The 13,661-nt window shown below is 43.6% G+C and overlaps 1 protein-coding gene across 1 annotated transcript; it reads right to left on the bottom strand.

The window, feature by feature from the left end:
• Positions 1-8,556: 8,556 nt before the first annotated feature.
• Positions 8,557-12,069, bottom strand: CCL16 (C-C motif chemokine ligand 16). The gene is made up of 3 exons (XM_019423981.2): positions 11,915-12,069; positions 9,510-9,630; positions 8,557-8,856 (listed from the first exon to the last, which is right to left on the bottom strand). The coding sequence occupies exons 1-3, from the start codon at positions 11,982-11,984 to the stop codon at positions 8,724-8,726; spliced, it is 324 nt and encodes a 107-aa protein (XP_019279526.1). The 5' UTR covers positions 11,985-12,069; the 3' UTR covers positions 8,557-8,723.
• Positions 12,070-13,661: the final 1,592 nt, after the last annotated feature.

Here is a 13,661-nt window from a genome sequence, read left to right as displayed (position 1 = left end):
TTGAGGGTTTTTGTCAAGAAAGGATACTGTATTTTGTCAAATGCGTTTTCTGCATCTGTCGAGAGGATCATGTAGTTCTTATTCTTTCTTTTATAAATGTGATGTATCACATTGATTGATTTACAGATATTGAACCAGCTCTGCATCCCAGGAATAAATCCCACTTGGTCATGGTGAATAATTGTTTAAATGTGTTGTTGGATCTTGTTTGCTAGTATCTTGTTAAGAATTTTTGCATCCATGTTCATCAGGGAAATTGGTCTGTATTTCTCCTTTTTAGTGGGGTCTTTGTCTGGTTTTGGAATCAAGGTAATGCTGGCCTCATAGAAAGAGTTTGGAAGTTTTCCTTCCATTTCTATTTTTTTGGAACAGCTTCAAGAGAATAGGTGTTAACTCTTCCTTAAGTGTTTGGTAGAATTCTCCTGGAAAGCCATCTGGCCCTGGACTCTTGTTTTTTGGGAGATTTTTGATTACTGATTCAATTTCTTTACTGGTTATAGGTCTGGTCAGATTTTCTATTTCTTCCTGTTTCAGTTTTGGTAGTGTATATGTTTCTAGGAATTTGTCCTTTTCTTCCAGATTACCCATTTTATTGGCATATAATTGCTCATAATATTCTCTTATTATAGTTTTTATTTCTGCGGTGTTGGTTGTGATCTCTCCTCTTTCATTCTTGACTTTATTTATTTGGGTCCTTTCCTTTTCTTTTTGATCAAACTGGCTAGTGGTTTATCAATTTTGTTAATTCTTTCAAAGAACCAGCTTCTGGTTTCTTTGATCTGTTCTACTGTTTTGTTTTGTTTTTGTTTTTTGTTTTTTGTTTTTGTTTCGATAGCATTAATTTCTGCTCTAATCTTTATTATTTCCTGTCTTCTGCTGCTTTTTGCTTTTTATTTGCTGTTCTTTTTCCAGCTCTTTAAGGTATAAGGTTAGGTTGTGTATCTGAGCTCTTTCTTCCTTCTTTAGGAAGGCCTGGAAGGATATATACTTTCCTCTTATGATTGCCTTTGCTGCATCCCAGAGGTTTTGGGTTATAATGTTATCATTTTCATTGGCTTCCATATATTTTTAATTTCCTCTTTAACTTCGTGGTTGGCCCATTCATTCTTTAGTAGGATGTTCTTTAGTCTCCAAGTATTTGTTGTCTTTCCAAATTTTTTCTTGTGGTTGATTTCGAGTTTCATAGCATTATGGTCTGAAAATATGCACAGTATGATCTCGATCTTTTTGTACTTGCTAAGGGCTGATTTGTGTCCCAGTGTGTGGTCTATTCTGGAGAACATTCCATGTACACTGAAGAAGAATGTATATCCCACTGCTTTAGGAGGAAATGTTCTGAATATATCTGTTAAGTCCATCTGGTCCAATGTGTCATTCAAAGCTATTGTTTCATTGTTGATTTTTTGATTAGATGATCTGCCCATTGCTGTGAGTGGGGTGTTGAAGTGCCCTACTATTTTGGTATTACTATCAATGAGTTTCTTTATGTTTGTGATTAATTGATTTATATATTTGGGTGCTTCCACATTTGGCACATAAATGTTTACAATTGTTAGGTGTTCTTGGTGGATAGACCCCTTAATTATGATATAATGCCCTTCTTCATCTCTTGATACAGTCTTTATTTTAAAGTCTAGATTGTCTGATATAAGTATGGTTACTCTGGCTTTCTTTTGTTGACCATTAGCATGATATATGGTTCTCCATCCCCTTACTTTCAATCCGAAGGTGTCTTTAGGTCTAAAGTGGGTCTCTTGTAAACAGCATATAGATGGATCTTGTTTTCTTACCCATTTTCTTACCCTATTTTTTTTTGATTGGAGCATTGAGTCCATTGACATTTAGAGTGAGTACTGAAAGATATGAATTTATTGCCATTATGTTGCTTGTAGACTTGGAGTTTTTGGTGGTTTTCTCTGGTCCTTTCTAATCTTTGTTGCTTTTGGTCTTTCTTTCTTTCTTTCTTTCTTTCTTCCTTCTTTCTTCATCTTTTCTCCCCTCAGAGAGTCCCCCTTAAAATTTCTTGCAGGGATGGTTTAGTGGTCACAAACTTCTTTAATTTTTGTTTGTCTGGGAAAATTTTGTCTCTCCTTCTATTTTGAATGACAGCCTTGCTGGATAAAGAATTCTTGGCTGCCTATTTTTCTGATTCAGCACTTTGAATATATCCTGCCACTCCTTTCTGGCCTGCCAAGTTTCTGTGGATAGGTCTGCTGCAAACCTGATCTGTCTTCCCTTGTAGGTTAAGGACTTTTTTCCCTTGATGCTTTCATGATTCTCTCCTCACCTGAGTATTTTGTGAATTTGAATATGACATGCTTTGTTGATGATTGGTTTTTGTTGAATCTAATGGGAGTCTTTCCCTAGGTTAGGAAAGTTTTCTGCTATGATTTGCTCACATAACCCTTCTACCTCTATTTCTCTCTTCCTTTTCTGGGACCCCTATGATTCTGATGTTCCTTTTTAAGGAGTCACTGATTTCTCTAATTCTTAAATCATGCTCTTTTGCCTTAATCTCCCTATTTTTTTATGCTTCATTATTCTCCATAAGTTTGTCCTCTATATCACTGATTCTCTGTTCTGCCTCATCCATCCTTGCCATTGCCGCATCCATTCAAGATTGCAGCTCAGTTACAACATTTTTTATTTCATCCTGACCAGATTTTACTTTTTTTATCTCCATAGAAAGGGATTGTAATCTATTTTTGACTCCAGCTAGTATTCTTATTATCGTGATTCTAAATTCTGGTTCAGACATCTTGCTAGTATCTGTGTTAGTTACGTCCTTGGCTGTCATTTCTTCCTGCTCTTTCTTTTGGGATTAGCTCCTTCATTTCATCATTTTGAAGAGAGAAAAGGAATTAATGTGGTAGAAAAAATTAAAATTAAAAAAATATTGAAGTTAAAAAATTAAAAACAAACACCCACAAAAAAAATCAAATAAATGATGCTAGATCCTAGGTGTGTTTTGGTCTGGGTGTTGAAAGCGGCTTGATAGATTAGAGAAAAAAGGGATAAAAAGAAAAAAAAAAGGAAATCATTTGAAAATTTGAAAAAATGAATACACTGAAGTAGACTAAAATGAAATGATGGAAGTAAAATAGAATTTGAAAAAATGTACACAAAAGTAAAAAATATAGTAGAAAAAAATAAGAAAAATATTTTTAATAAAGTTTGACAATAAAAATGAATTTTTTCTCTTTATGTATTCAAGAAAAAGAAAAGAAATGAAAAAGAGAAAAGAAAGAAAGAAAGAAAATTGAATAGTTGGACCAGCTAACAGACTGAAATACGATTGAAATTATTTCGTTTTCCCCTGAAGTCAAACTATGAAGCGCTTTATAGTCCATAAACTAAGCAGGCAGTGAGACTTGTGTTCTTGAAGAGCGAGGTTGGCCACTCTTGAAGAGCGAGTTGTGCAGGGCTTAGTGTAATGACTCGGTTCTCCACTAGATGGCGCTGCTAGCCTACTGGGGTGGATTGTTGTGGCGCTTGTAGGTGCATATGTGCATGTGTGGGAGTGGTGAAAATGGCACTAGTCTCTAGTATTGGAACTCTGTTCTCCCCTATCAACAATCGTGCACTGTCCTTTGTCTTTGTCATCCATCCACTCCCCGCTTCCACACTGTCCATGACCAAACCCCAGGCAGCACCTCCCTTCCAAGTTTTGTCTCAGATGTGGCTGCCTTCCCCAGCCCCCCTTCTTAGGGACTGTGGCTTTGACCTGTTCTGCTCCTCTGCAGAGGGTCTCACTGAGCAATGGCTGGGTGCTGACCGCACCCAGGAATGCTTGCGGGACCGTGCTGCTGCTGCCCATCAGCAGACTATAGCCGGGTGCCAGCCCACCCCAGAAAACGTTTGCAAGACAGGGTAGCAGCAGCGCCTCAGGGATTATGGAAAATCACAACACACATCTGGCACCAGGCTTCATCCCCAATGACCTTGTTCCAACATCAGCAAATGTGGCCATTCTCTGGGGTCTACTGGGCCCAGGTGGCCTCACAGCCTCTACCAAATGTCCTTTCAGCAGTGGGACTGCTTCTCCCTGTGTGGCCAAGAACCTCCCGGACCCCGCTCTGCTCCTGGGGATTCTCCCTTCCCACCAGAACACCACCAGGTATCAAGCTGCAGAGTTTCAGACTCTGTGCTCCCCCTGTTTACAGTCTTAATGGAATTTAAAACCCCTCCTTTCTCCTTTCTCCCTTTTTAGTTCAGTCCCTGTGGCTGTTTCCAATTTTCCACTTTCTCTCCAGCTGCTTTTGGGGAGTGGTGCTTTTCCCATAATCTCCCCCGCCCCCATCTCCTTCCTCTCTCCACATGCAAAAGTGGCTCCCTGCCCTCTGTAGCTTCTCTCTCCCCAAGTTCATCTCTCCACGCTGTGTACCTGCTGAATTCTGTGGTTCAGGTTGGGCAGATTGTTGTGTTAATCCTCAGATCAGTTTTCTTGGTGTGCAGGATGGTTTAGTGTTGGTCTGGCTGTATTTCATGGATGTGAGACACACAAAAAACTTCCATGCTCTTCCACCGTCTTGAAAGATCTTTAATTTATTTTAAATTTATTTTTAAATTTATATACAAGTTAGTTAGCATATAGTGCAACAATGATTTCAGGAGTAGATTCCTTAATGCCCCTTACCCATTTAGTTCATCCCCCCTTCCACAAACCCTCCAGTAACCCTCTGTTCTGTATATTTCAGAGTCTCTTATGTTTTGTCCCCCTCCCTGTTTTTATATTATTTTTGCTTCACTTCTCTTACATTCATCTGTTTTGTATCTTAAATTCCTCATATGAGTGAAGTCATGATATTTGTCTTTCTCTGACTAATTTCATTTAGCATAATACCCTCTAGTTCCATCCGCATAGTTGCAAATGGAAAGATTTCATTCTTTTTGATTGCTGAGTAATACTCTATTGTATTATCAAGAAAGGATACCACATCTTCTTTATCCATTCATCTGTTGATGGACATTTGAGCTCTTTCCATACTTTGGCTATTGTTGATAGCACTGCTGTAAACATTGGGGTTCATGTGCCCCTTTGAAACAGCACACCTGTATCCCTTGGGTCAATACCTAGTAGTGCAATTGCTGGTTCATAATGAAGTTCTATTTTTAATTTTTTGAGGAACCTCCATACTGTTTTCCAGAGTGGCTGCACCAGTTTGCATTCCCACCAGCAGTGCAAAAGAGATCCTCTTTCTCCACATCCTCACCAACATCTGTTGTTGCCTGAGTTGTTAATGTTAGCTATTCTGGCAGGTTTGAGGTGATATCTCATTGTGGTTTTGAATAGTATTTCCCCAATGATGAGTGATGTTGAGCATTTTTTCATTAACCCAGCTAGTATTCTTATTATCATGGTTCTAAGTTCTAGTTCAGACATCTTACTTATATCTGTGTTGATTAAATCTCTGGCTGTCACTTCTTCCTGTTTTTTTTTTTTTGGGGGGGGTGATGGAGAATTCCATCCTTTTGTATTTTGGAGGAAGAAAACAATTAATAAAATTAAAAGTAAAAATTAAAAAATTAAAAACAAAACAAAAATCAAATAAAAGAAGCTAGATCCTAGATGTGCTTTGGTCTGCTTGTTGAAAGAAGCTTGATAAAATAGAAAAAAAGGGAAAGGAAAGAAAAAAAAGGTAAGAAAAAATCTAAAAGTTAAAAAAATTTATAGAATAAAATAAAGAAAGTTAAATAGAATAAAAATAAAATAATAAAATAAAGTAAAAAAATAATCATAAAGTGTCCTTTCTGTATCCAAGAAAGAGCAAGAAAAGAAAGAAAAAAGAAAACAATGCAAGCAAAAACAGAAGAAAGAAAACAAATAAGTTAACCAGCAAACAGAATGAAGCCTGAATGAAGTTACATCCAGTTTCCCCTAGAACTGAAACTATGAAGACTTTTATAGTCTGTAAACTAAGCAGGTAGAGTGACTTGTGCTGGTCTTCTAGGGGATGTGCTTGGAGGGCACAGTTGGACTGGGCTAAGTGTAATGGCCCTGTTCTCCAGTAGGTGGCGCTGCTTAGCCAACTAGTGGGTGGATCTGTGTGCGAGCTGATATGCGCTGGTGCGGCAGAGATGGAAATGGCTTCATCCAGCTCTCTAGTCTCTGGCACAGGAACTTTGCTCTCTCTCTCACCCACCTGTAATCAAGCACCCTCCTTTGTTTCAGGCCTCCGTCCACTCCTCGCCTCTACCCTGTCCATGTCCAAGCTGTCCACCTGCCAGGCGGCCCCTCCCTCCAGCTTTATCTCAGATGGGTTGTTTCTTATTTTATTTAAAAAAAAATTTTTTTTACATTTATTTATTTATTTTTGAGAGACAGAGAGAGAGAGAGCATAAGCGGGGGATGGGCAGAGAGAGAAGGAGACACAGAATCTGAAGCAGGCTCCAGGCTCCGAGCTGTCAGCACAGGGCTGGATGCGGGGCTCAAACTCACAAACCGTGAGATCATGACCTGAGCTGAAGTCCGACGCTCAACCGACTGAGCCACCCAGGGGTTGTGTTTCAAAATCCCACATTTCAGAGACCCCCAGGGCTTGGACCCACCCTGATTCTCTGGGGGAGGATCTTGCTGAGCAATGGGGGGGGGGGGGGTTGCCATCTTGCCCCAGAAAACATTCATGCTATCGACAATGGCAGAAGTTCAGGGATTATGGCAAATTACAACACACCTGGAGCCAGGCCAAATACCATTTCTTACAGGCCAGCCAAATCCAGCCCCAGGACATCTGGTCATCTGGTTCAAATGCTCATGGTGCAGCAAATGGCTGTACAGAGAAGGGACATGTGGCGAGAACTCTCACCTCCACATAAAATTCTCTTTGTACTACCCAGAATTTTTCCTCATGTTTTGCCTTCCTGTCCTACCCATTGGTTCCTCCATGTTGCTGTGTGTGGTCTTCTCCTGTTTTGAGCTGAAGGCCTTTCTCTGATATAGCAGTGAAAACCACCTACTGTTCTAGGCCTTATTTTCCATTCCCTCCCAATTGATCACCCACGTCCCATAAGGCTGACAGTCAAGTAAGCTGGTTAGGTGTAGGTTTATGTGGATGAGGTCTTTGCTTTAGGATGACCAGGGTTAGAAGACCCTTGTGTGTCCTGATGAGGAGGGCCTTTGTGTGTGTGTGCATGTGTCTAAAGCCAGGCATCTATTTACCTTGAAAAGATGAGGAATAGCCCTCTTTGAAAACAACTGAACGTACCTAAGAAAAGTATGTCCAGTTCTGAACTGTTAGGAGTTTCTGGCAAGCTTTGTATTATGTGCTGGGGTGTGAATTTGACTTTGTATATAGATTTTCAATTAGGCTTTTAGACTGACATCTCAACTCTGAACTGTGATGGATCAAAAAAAAAAAACAAGAAAAAAAGAAAAAGAAAAAGAAAAAAGGAGAGAGAGAGAGAGAGACAGAGACAGAGACAGAGAGACACACACAGAGAAACAACAAACAACATTTCCTTTCTGGCTTGCCAGGATCCTGGCCCTGGCCTGTGCTTCCTGTTTTCAGCTCCATCCTGTCCTTTAGGCTTGTGAACTCTGGTTCCCTGGTTTTTGACCCTGGTGCTGGCTAAGGACTTTGAAACTTCCTGCTGCCTTGGGTGTACATGCTGAATTTGTTCTGGTTCCTGTGTCAATCCAAGCCCTGACATCCCTCCATGTCCACTTTGGCCTCTGCAAGCAAAGATCTGAGCCTGACTATGTTGTATTTGTTAGTGATTCTGTTGTCCCTGGTTTGTGAGCTACTAGAGGGAGAAATTTGATCATGTTCAGTTGTAATGCCTCAGCTCTGATAGCAAGGAGGGTGGAGAGAAATTTCTGGGTCAAGGAGCAGGAACCTCCAGGCCAGGAGGTTCTAAAACATGTACCACTTCCCTGCTGTGGAGGGACAAGGGCAGGAAGCCTGTGGGTCAGAGTCTTGGACCCTTATCTGTCTCTGAGGCCCTGGCTGGTGACTGATGGGCCATTGTACAAGTTAAAGTGCTTTTGGCACCAGTAATGGAAACCAAGATCCGCTAAGTCTAGCTAATGTCAAGAAAAGGGGGTATGGATCCTCAGATGTCCACAATGGATGAATGGATACACAAAATGTGGTGCATACACACAATGAAACATTATTCAGCCTTAAAAAGGAATGAAGCCCTGATGGGGCTGCAGCATGAGCAAACTGGAGATACTGAGATCTATACTTCTCTTTTGTGTTGGGGATCTAACAAAACCTCTGCAACAGGGACAAAAATTATTAGCATGTGAATATTCCCACTCTGGTTGCTAAAAAAGAAATGTTTTAAGAGAAAAGAAGAAGAAAAAGAAATCTAGTAAAGGGATAAGGATGGACAGGAAAAGTCAGGAGTTCTATCAGGCATTTCATGAGTAAGGGGCCAGAGATGTGGCAGGTCGGAAGCTGGCCATAATTATTTAGGATGGCTGGTGTGCAGGTGGGAGGGGAGGCCCCAAAGGCAGAGCCAAGAGAAAGATGTGAAATACATATTTCTGTGTATTGAGAATGTATTTATCCCCACCTCCCTTAACTTTGGCATTTCCTCTGGAGATTGAGAAAGTGTTTGAAATACTTTTAATTACTTTTTGCATCAGGGGCCAGCTTCTCTCAATACCACTGTCATCCAGACCACATGGCCACCTGCATTTTCACAGGGTTGCATTTTTCTTTCCAGAACCTGGACTCCCACCGAGGCTTCAGAGCTTCGAGCTGGGGTCGGCCTTCCTATGTTCTAATACTTTTAACCTGGGCCAAGTTCCTGGGAGGCAGCAAAGGTAGATTGGGATCCTTGATGTACTCTTGGACCCATTTGTTGTTGGGGTTGGCGCAGACCTCTCGATTCTTTTTGGTGACAAAACTGTGGAGGCAGAGTTAGAATGTCAGTGAGCATGGAGTAGGGTGGGGGTCCAGTCTACACTCCCCCATTTTTAGCTCACCGGGGGCTCACCTCATACTCTTTACTGCATCCCTAGGCCTCCCCCATCTGAATTCCCTCAGTAGGCCTCCCTCTCTGGCTTCTAGACCTGGCTTCATTGTCCCTGTTTCAGCCTGTTCCCTGCTCAACCAAGATACTTAGGCATGGGTACCATTATGGCTGTCATTTATCAGTCCACAAAACTATAAGTGGCAACATCAAGAATTAAACTCAGGCCTGGGGCTCATGCATGGTTCAGTAGGTTAAGCGTCCAACTTTGGCTCAGGTTATGATCTTGCGTGGTTCATGAGTTCGAGCCCCGCATCAGGCTTGCTACTGTCAGCGCAGAGCCCACTTCAGATCCTCTGTTTCCCTCTCTTTCTGTCCTCTCCCACTCTATCCCTCTTTCTCTCTCTCCCAAAAATAAATAAATATTAAAAAAATAAACAACCGAGGACTTCCCTGCGAGATTCGAAGCCCAAGCCCTTAAGCACGACTCCCCTGCTTCTAACATGGAGACTTCTTGGTTCTGTGCATCTCATTCTGGCCCCGGTTCCCCTTCCCCCTCCACAGAAATGTCTGCAGGGGATGCTTACATGATTGCTGGCAGGTAGCAGTTGAGGGCCTTTCTGTATCCCACCACCAATTTCTTTGGCAATACTTTCTCATGATACTTCAGGCAGCAGGTGGGAGAATGGTTCACCGACTCAGGAATTTCTGAGAGAATCACATTGAAAGCTGAACCAATTAGGCATAGAGCGAGCCTGTGGTTGCCTACCTTCATCTCCCACCCATTGCATTCCATACTTCTGATGGCAAAACCATCTGTTAGCAGGGACTGATGATAGCTTTATGGGTAACAGAGAACATGAAAAAAGGAAGGGGGGGTGGACATACATCTAGAACCTTCAGCTTCTGAACTGAGTTTCAGCAAATGCAAGTGACTTGGTTATTCATGTTTGCTGGTGAGCCAGGGCTTGATTTGGCCAACACATATTGAGCTCTAAGGGGGCAAAACCCTGAGGAAGACACCATCATTACTCTGGAACATCTCACTGTCTAATCAGAGTGAAAAGGGAAAGTGAAATGAATTGTGGAAAACAGAATGAGGGGTACCTACCCCAGCCTGGGTGGCTGAGGAAGAAGTCCCACAGCATGTAGTGCATGGCTTGCTTCTTGAAAGATGAGTGGGATTGAAGCAGATGAAAGGGTTGTGGGATCTGGAAGAAAGGCATGAAGGCGTGGGGGAAGCCGAGTGTCTGGGGAATGCTGAGCCGCTACAGATGGCAGCAATGCAATGTGAGAAGAAAGAAGAGGAGACAGAATTGGAGAGGGAAGGGGAGACTAGCACACCTTCTGAGCTGTGGACTGTATCCTAGCAGCATTAGAGGGGCTGAGGTCAGCGAGGAGGGTGAGATGAGCAGTGAGCCAGAGAAGTTAGGGTGGGAAGAAAAGTGTTCTGTTTAGGCTTCGGGTCAGACATCTGGAATCGGTATCTTGACCAAATGATTTGAAGTATGGGCAAATTAAAAAAATCTCTCTAGGTCTCATCCATTAAATTAGGGTAAAAATATGCTTATATGTCCTAGGATCATCGTGAGGGTTAGTTGAGAAAATGCTGGTAAAACCCTTAATTCAGAACATAGTAAGGCTCAGTCAATGCTTGTTACAATTAAGAGTAGATGGTAGTAATTGACCATTTTTCTTGCCTGGAAATGCCACTTCCCCCCCTCTTTTTGATGCTGTCAGAATGCTGGCCTTGGTTTGTTGTTAGTGATGTGTTTCTCTTGAGCTCCCCTGACTACTCATCAGTTGGGACATCAAACAAGAGGGCAGGTAGAGACCTCTCCCAGCCCCCAAAACTGCAGAGTGCAGATCCCTTTGCCGCCTGACCCTTTGCTTCCAGCTGGTGGCCAAGATTGGAATATCTCAAGAGTACCATTTGGCTGATCCATGCTTTGGGTGGGCCATTTTCCGAAACTTTTTTGAAGACTGAACCCATCGTAGTGGTCTGTTTGACCTTCCCTAAGGGCAATGTTACCTCCTGCCACCCACCAGATGCAGCTCTGCACATAGTGACGTCCATGACCCTGGTTCTCAAAGCAAAGATGACAAAGTCCAGGGGGCATCTTGAGAGCATGTGGGCAGAATATGTGGTGTGCATGACCATTGTTCCCCTGAGAGTTTATATGCCAGAGTCCGACCAGACCACATGCTAAAGGTAGCCTTAGGGAGAAAAAAAGGGGCTGGGGCACATGGAAGTTGGTATGTGGAAAGTCTGAGTGGCTTGGTCTCTTTCTTGTTGCCAGGTCCTCACATATGATGGTTGAGGCAGGGATAGAGAGTGGGAAAAACAAACCTTGTTCTCCATAGGTCCCAAGCATCCTGTGGCTCCCAAAACCTTTCAACCCCTTTCTCTTTTCTATAGCCTTTATTTAAACCCAGGCTGGGGAATGGGGACAGAGGCCATGAAATCCTGCACTGCACACCTGGGCATCCCATTGGGCCTTCCTTTGGCTGCCATGATAGTCCCAGAAATCTGTGCCAGACACTACAAGGAAGAGTATCTAGGTTCAGACTCCCCACCCCTGGGCTTGGCCCCAAACATCACTTCAGCCCCCTTCCCAGTACCTTTTGTCCTGCTCTCTCAGAGCACCTGTAGCTTTTCTTATCCAGCTATCTTCCTGTCCTCCTTTTGTTGCTCACGTTTATTCTCGTATCTCCTATTACTTCCTTGGCTCCTCCTAAATGATCGCTCACTATTCTCCAACTTTGGGATTCCTGACATGACCTTGACCCAGCTTCCTGGAACTGCCTGATGATCCCAGAAGGGATCTAGATACCAGCCCAGCTCTCCTTGCAAAGGAGAGAGTTTGAGGAGTGTGCCTGCAGGAGGGGAGAGGGCCCACGGCTGATGACGGAGACCTGACAGGACTCTTGATGTCACCTCACTGCCAGCTGCCCTTTCTCATTCCAGCCCTGCAGGGACAGGTGGACTCACTTGACTGGCCGTACAAAGCCGGAGTGGTGATGAGGATGATGAGAAAGAGGGCAGCCACAGAGAACTTCATCCTCTCCGGGGGACCCTTTAGCTTCAGGGGAGGCTGGTTGTCCACTCTGACTTCACAGCTGCTCTCTGTACTCTGACCACTTCAGAGTGGGTGGAGGAGAGAAGAGGTGCCTCCCTCTGTTTGCCAAAAGGAAGGGTGGGGCTTGGCGCAGAGTTGAATTAATAAGTTTTTTTTTTAATGTTTATCTATTTTTGAGAGAGAGAGAGAGAGAGAGAGAGCAGGGGAGGAGTGGAGAGAGGAGGGGGCAGAGAATCCCAAACAGGCTCTGCACTGATAGCCGTGAGCCCAATGGGGGGGGGGGGGGCTCAAATTCATGAATCATGAGATCATGATCTGAACAAAAGTCAGACCTTCAACCAATCTGAGCCACCCAGGTGCCCTGAATTAATAAGATTTAAATTCACCAGGAAAGGAGTAGAGGAAGGGAACATGTGGTTCACGTGTGCTGTGTGTCAGCCACCTTATATAGGCGCTGTTTGACTTAATTCTCACCATAGTGAAGCGGAGATTATTATTCCATTTTATAAATGAGACCACTTGAGGCTTAGAGAGGTTAAATTCTCCCAGGTCACAGAGATGAGAGGCAGTTCTGCAAACCAGATCCGTGTGATTTCACCACATTACCTGCCACCATCTCTATTTTGGGGAAAGGGGGAGGAAAGGGGGTGGAACCACCCCAGTACCCTCAGGTGATCGGTCTTTGGGAGGGTGAAAATAAAGCAGGATTAGAGAGATCACAGACTGGAGCGAGGATAGGGTTTAGGCCTCTGAAAAGGATGCCTCCCATCCCCAGTCTAAGGACACATGGCTCAACTCACACCTTTTCCCGTCACAGATTGTGTTAGTAATACTGAGAAAAAACAATGTGCGATCCTTGAGTCCTCATTTATTGCTGAGGTCTTTGGCTTATTCGTTAATGTTCTTTTATCTCTTTGGACCTTGGACTCTGAACCACCTTTAGATCTAGTTGGCCAGCCCTCCTGCTTGCCTGCGATATGGGTTTATCCAACCAGCTACCGCGGCCAATCACGGCAAGCAGAGGGCGCTCCAACCCCACGCACGTGATAATCTCTTCGGTGTTTCTGAGCTTCTCGGCCAGGGGCCTTGACTGGGGCTGACCTGCCCCTCCGCGTCTTCTCTCTTCAGACTGCCTCAGGACCCCATTCCAGGGATTGAAGGTAGAATTCAGAGAAGACATGGAAGATATAGGGGATTTTGGCAGGCGCTTTAGAGGCATAGTGGGGTGCGTTTCAGTAAATGAAAGTAGACTGAGGCAGGGGCGTATGAAGATCCTTATGGGGCTTGCTGTTTTGCATGACTGCTCATGAATAGGGAAAAACTATATAATGCATTTCGTCCTGGTGGGTTCAAGGCAGTGGTGGTGACACTATGGCTTTTTAGGACGGTAGTATGTATGTATTTGGGTACCCCCTTGACCATTGTTTTTGGAGGTGAGGAGGTCTGAGGAAGCCTGGTTGTACCTTTAGCATATAAGTATCTTCTTGGCCCTGGTGTGTGGAAGATGGTGGCCTGGGAAGGGTGGGCACTGTACCTACACTGGCCATGCTCTTACTCTGAGGAAGAGGATCTCCTCCTTGAACCCCGAAGATGGGTCTGAGAGCTTTTGGGGGCAGCTGGGTATTATTCATGGAGCATAGCATCCTCTTGATTCCTGTA

The sequence above is a fragment of the Panthera pardus genome, unplaced genomic scaffold (assembly GCF_024362965.1).
Source record: "Panthera pardus isolate Hobbes unplaced genomic scaffold, ASM2436296v1 HiC_scaffold_3, whole genome shotgun sequence".
NCBI classification, from domain to species: Eukaryota; Metazoa; Chordata; class Mammalia; order Carnivora; family Felidae; genus Panthera; species Panthera pardus.
This window is presented reverse-complemented; position numbering and strand designations above follow the sequence as displayed.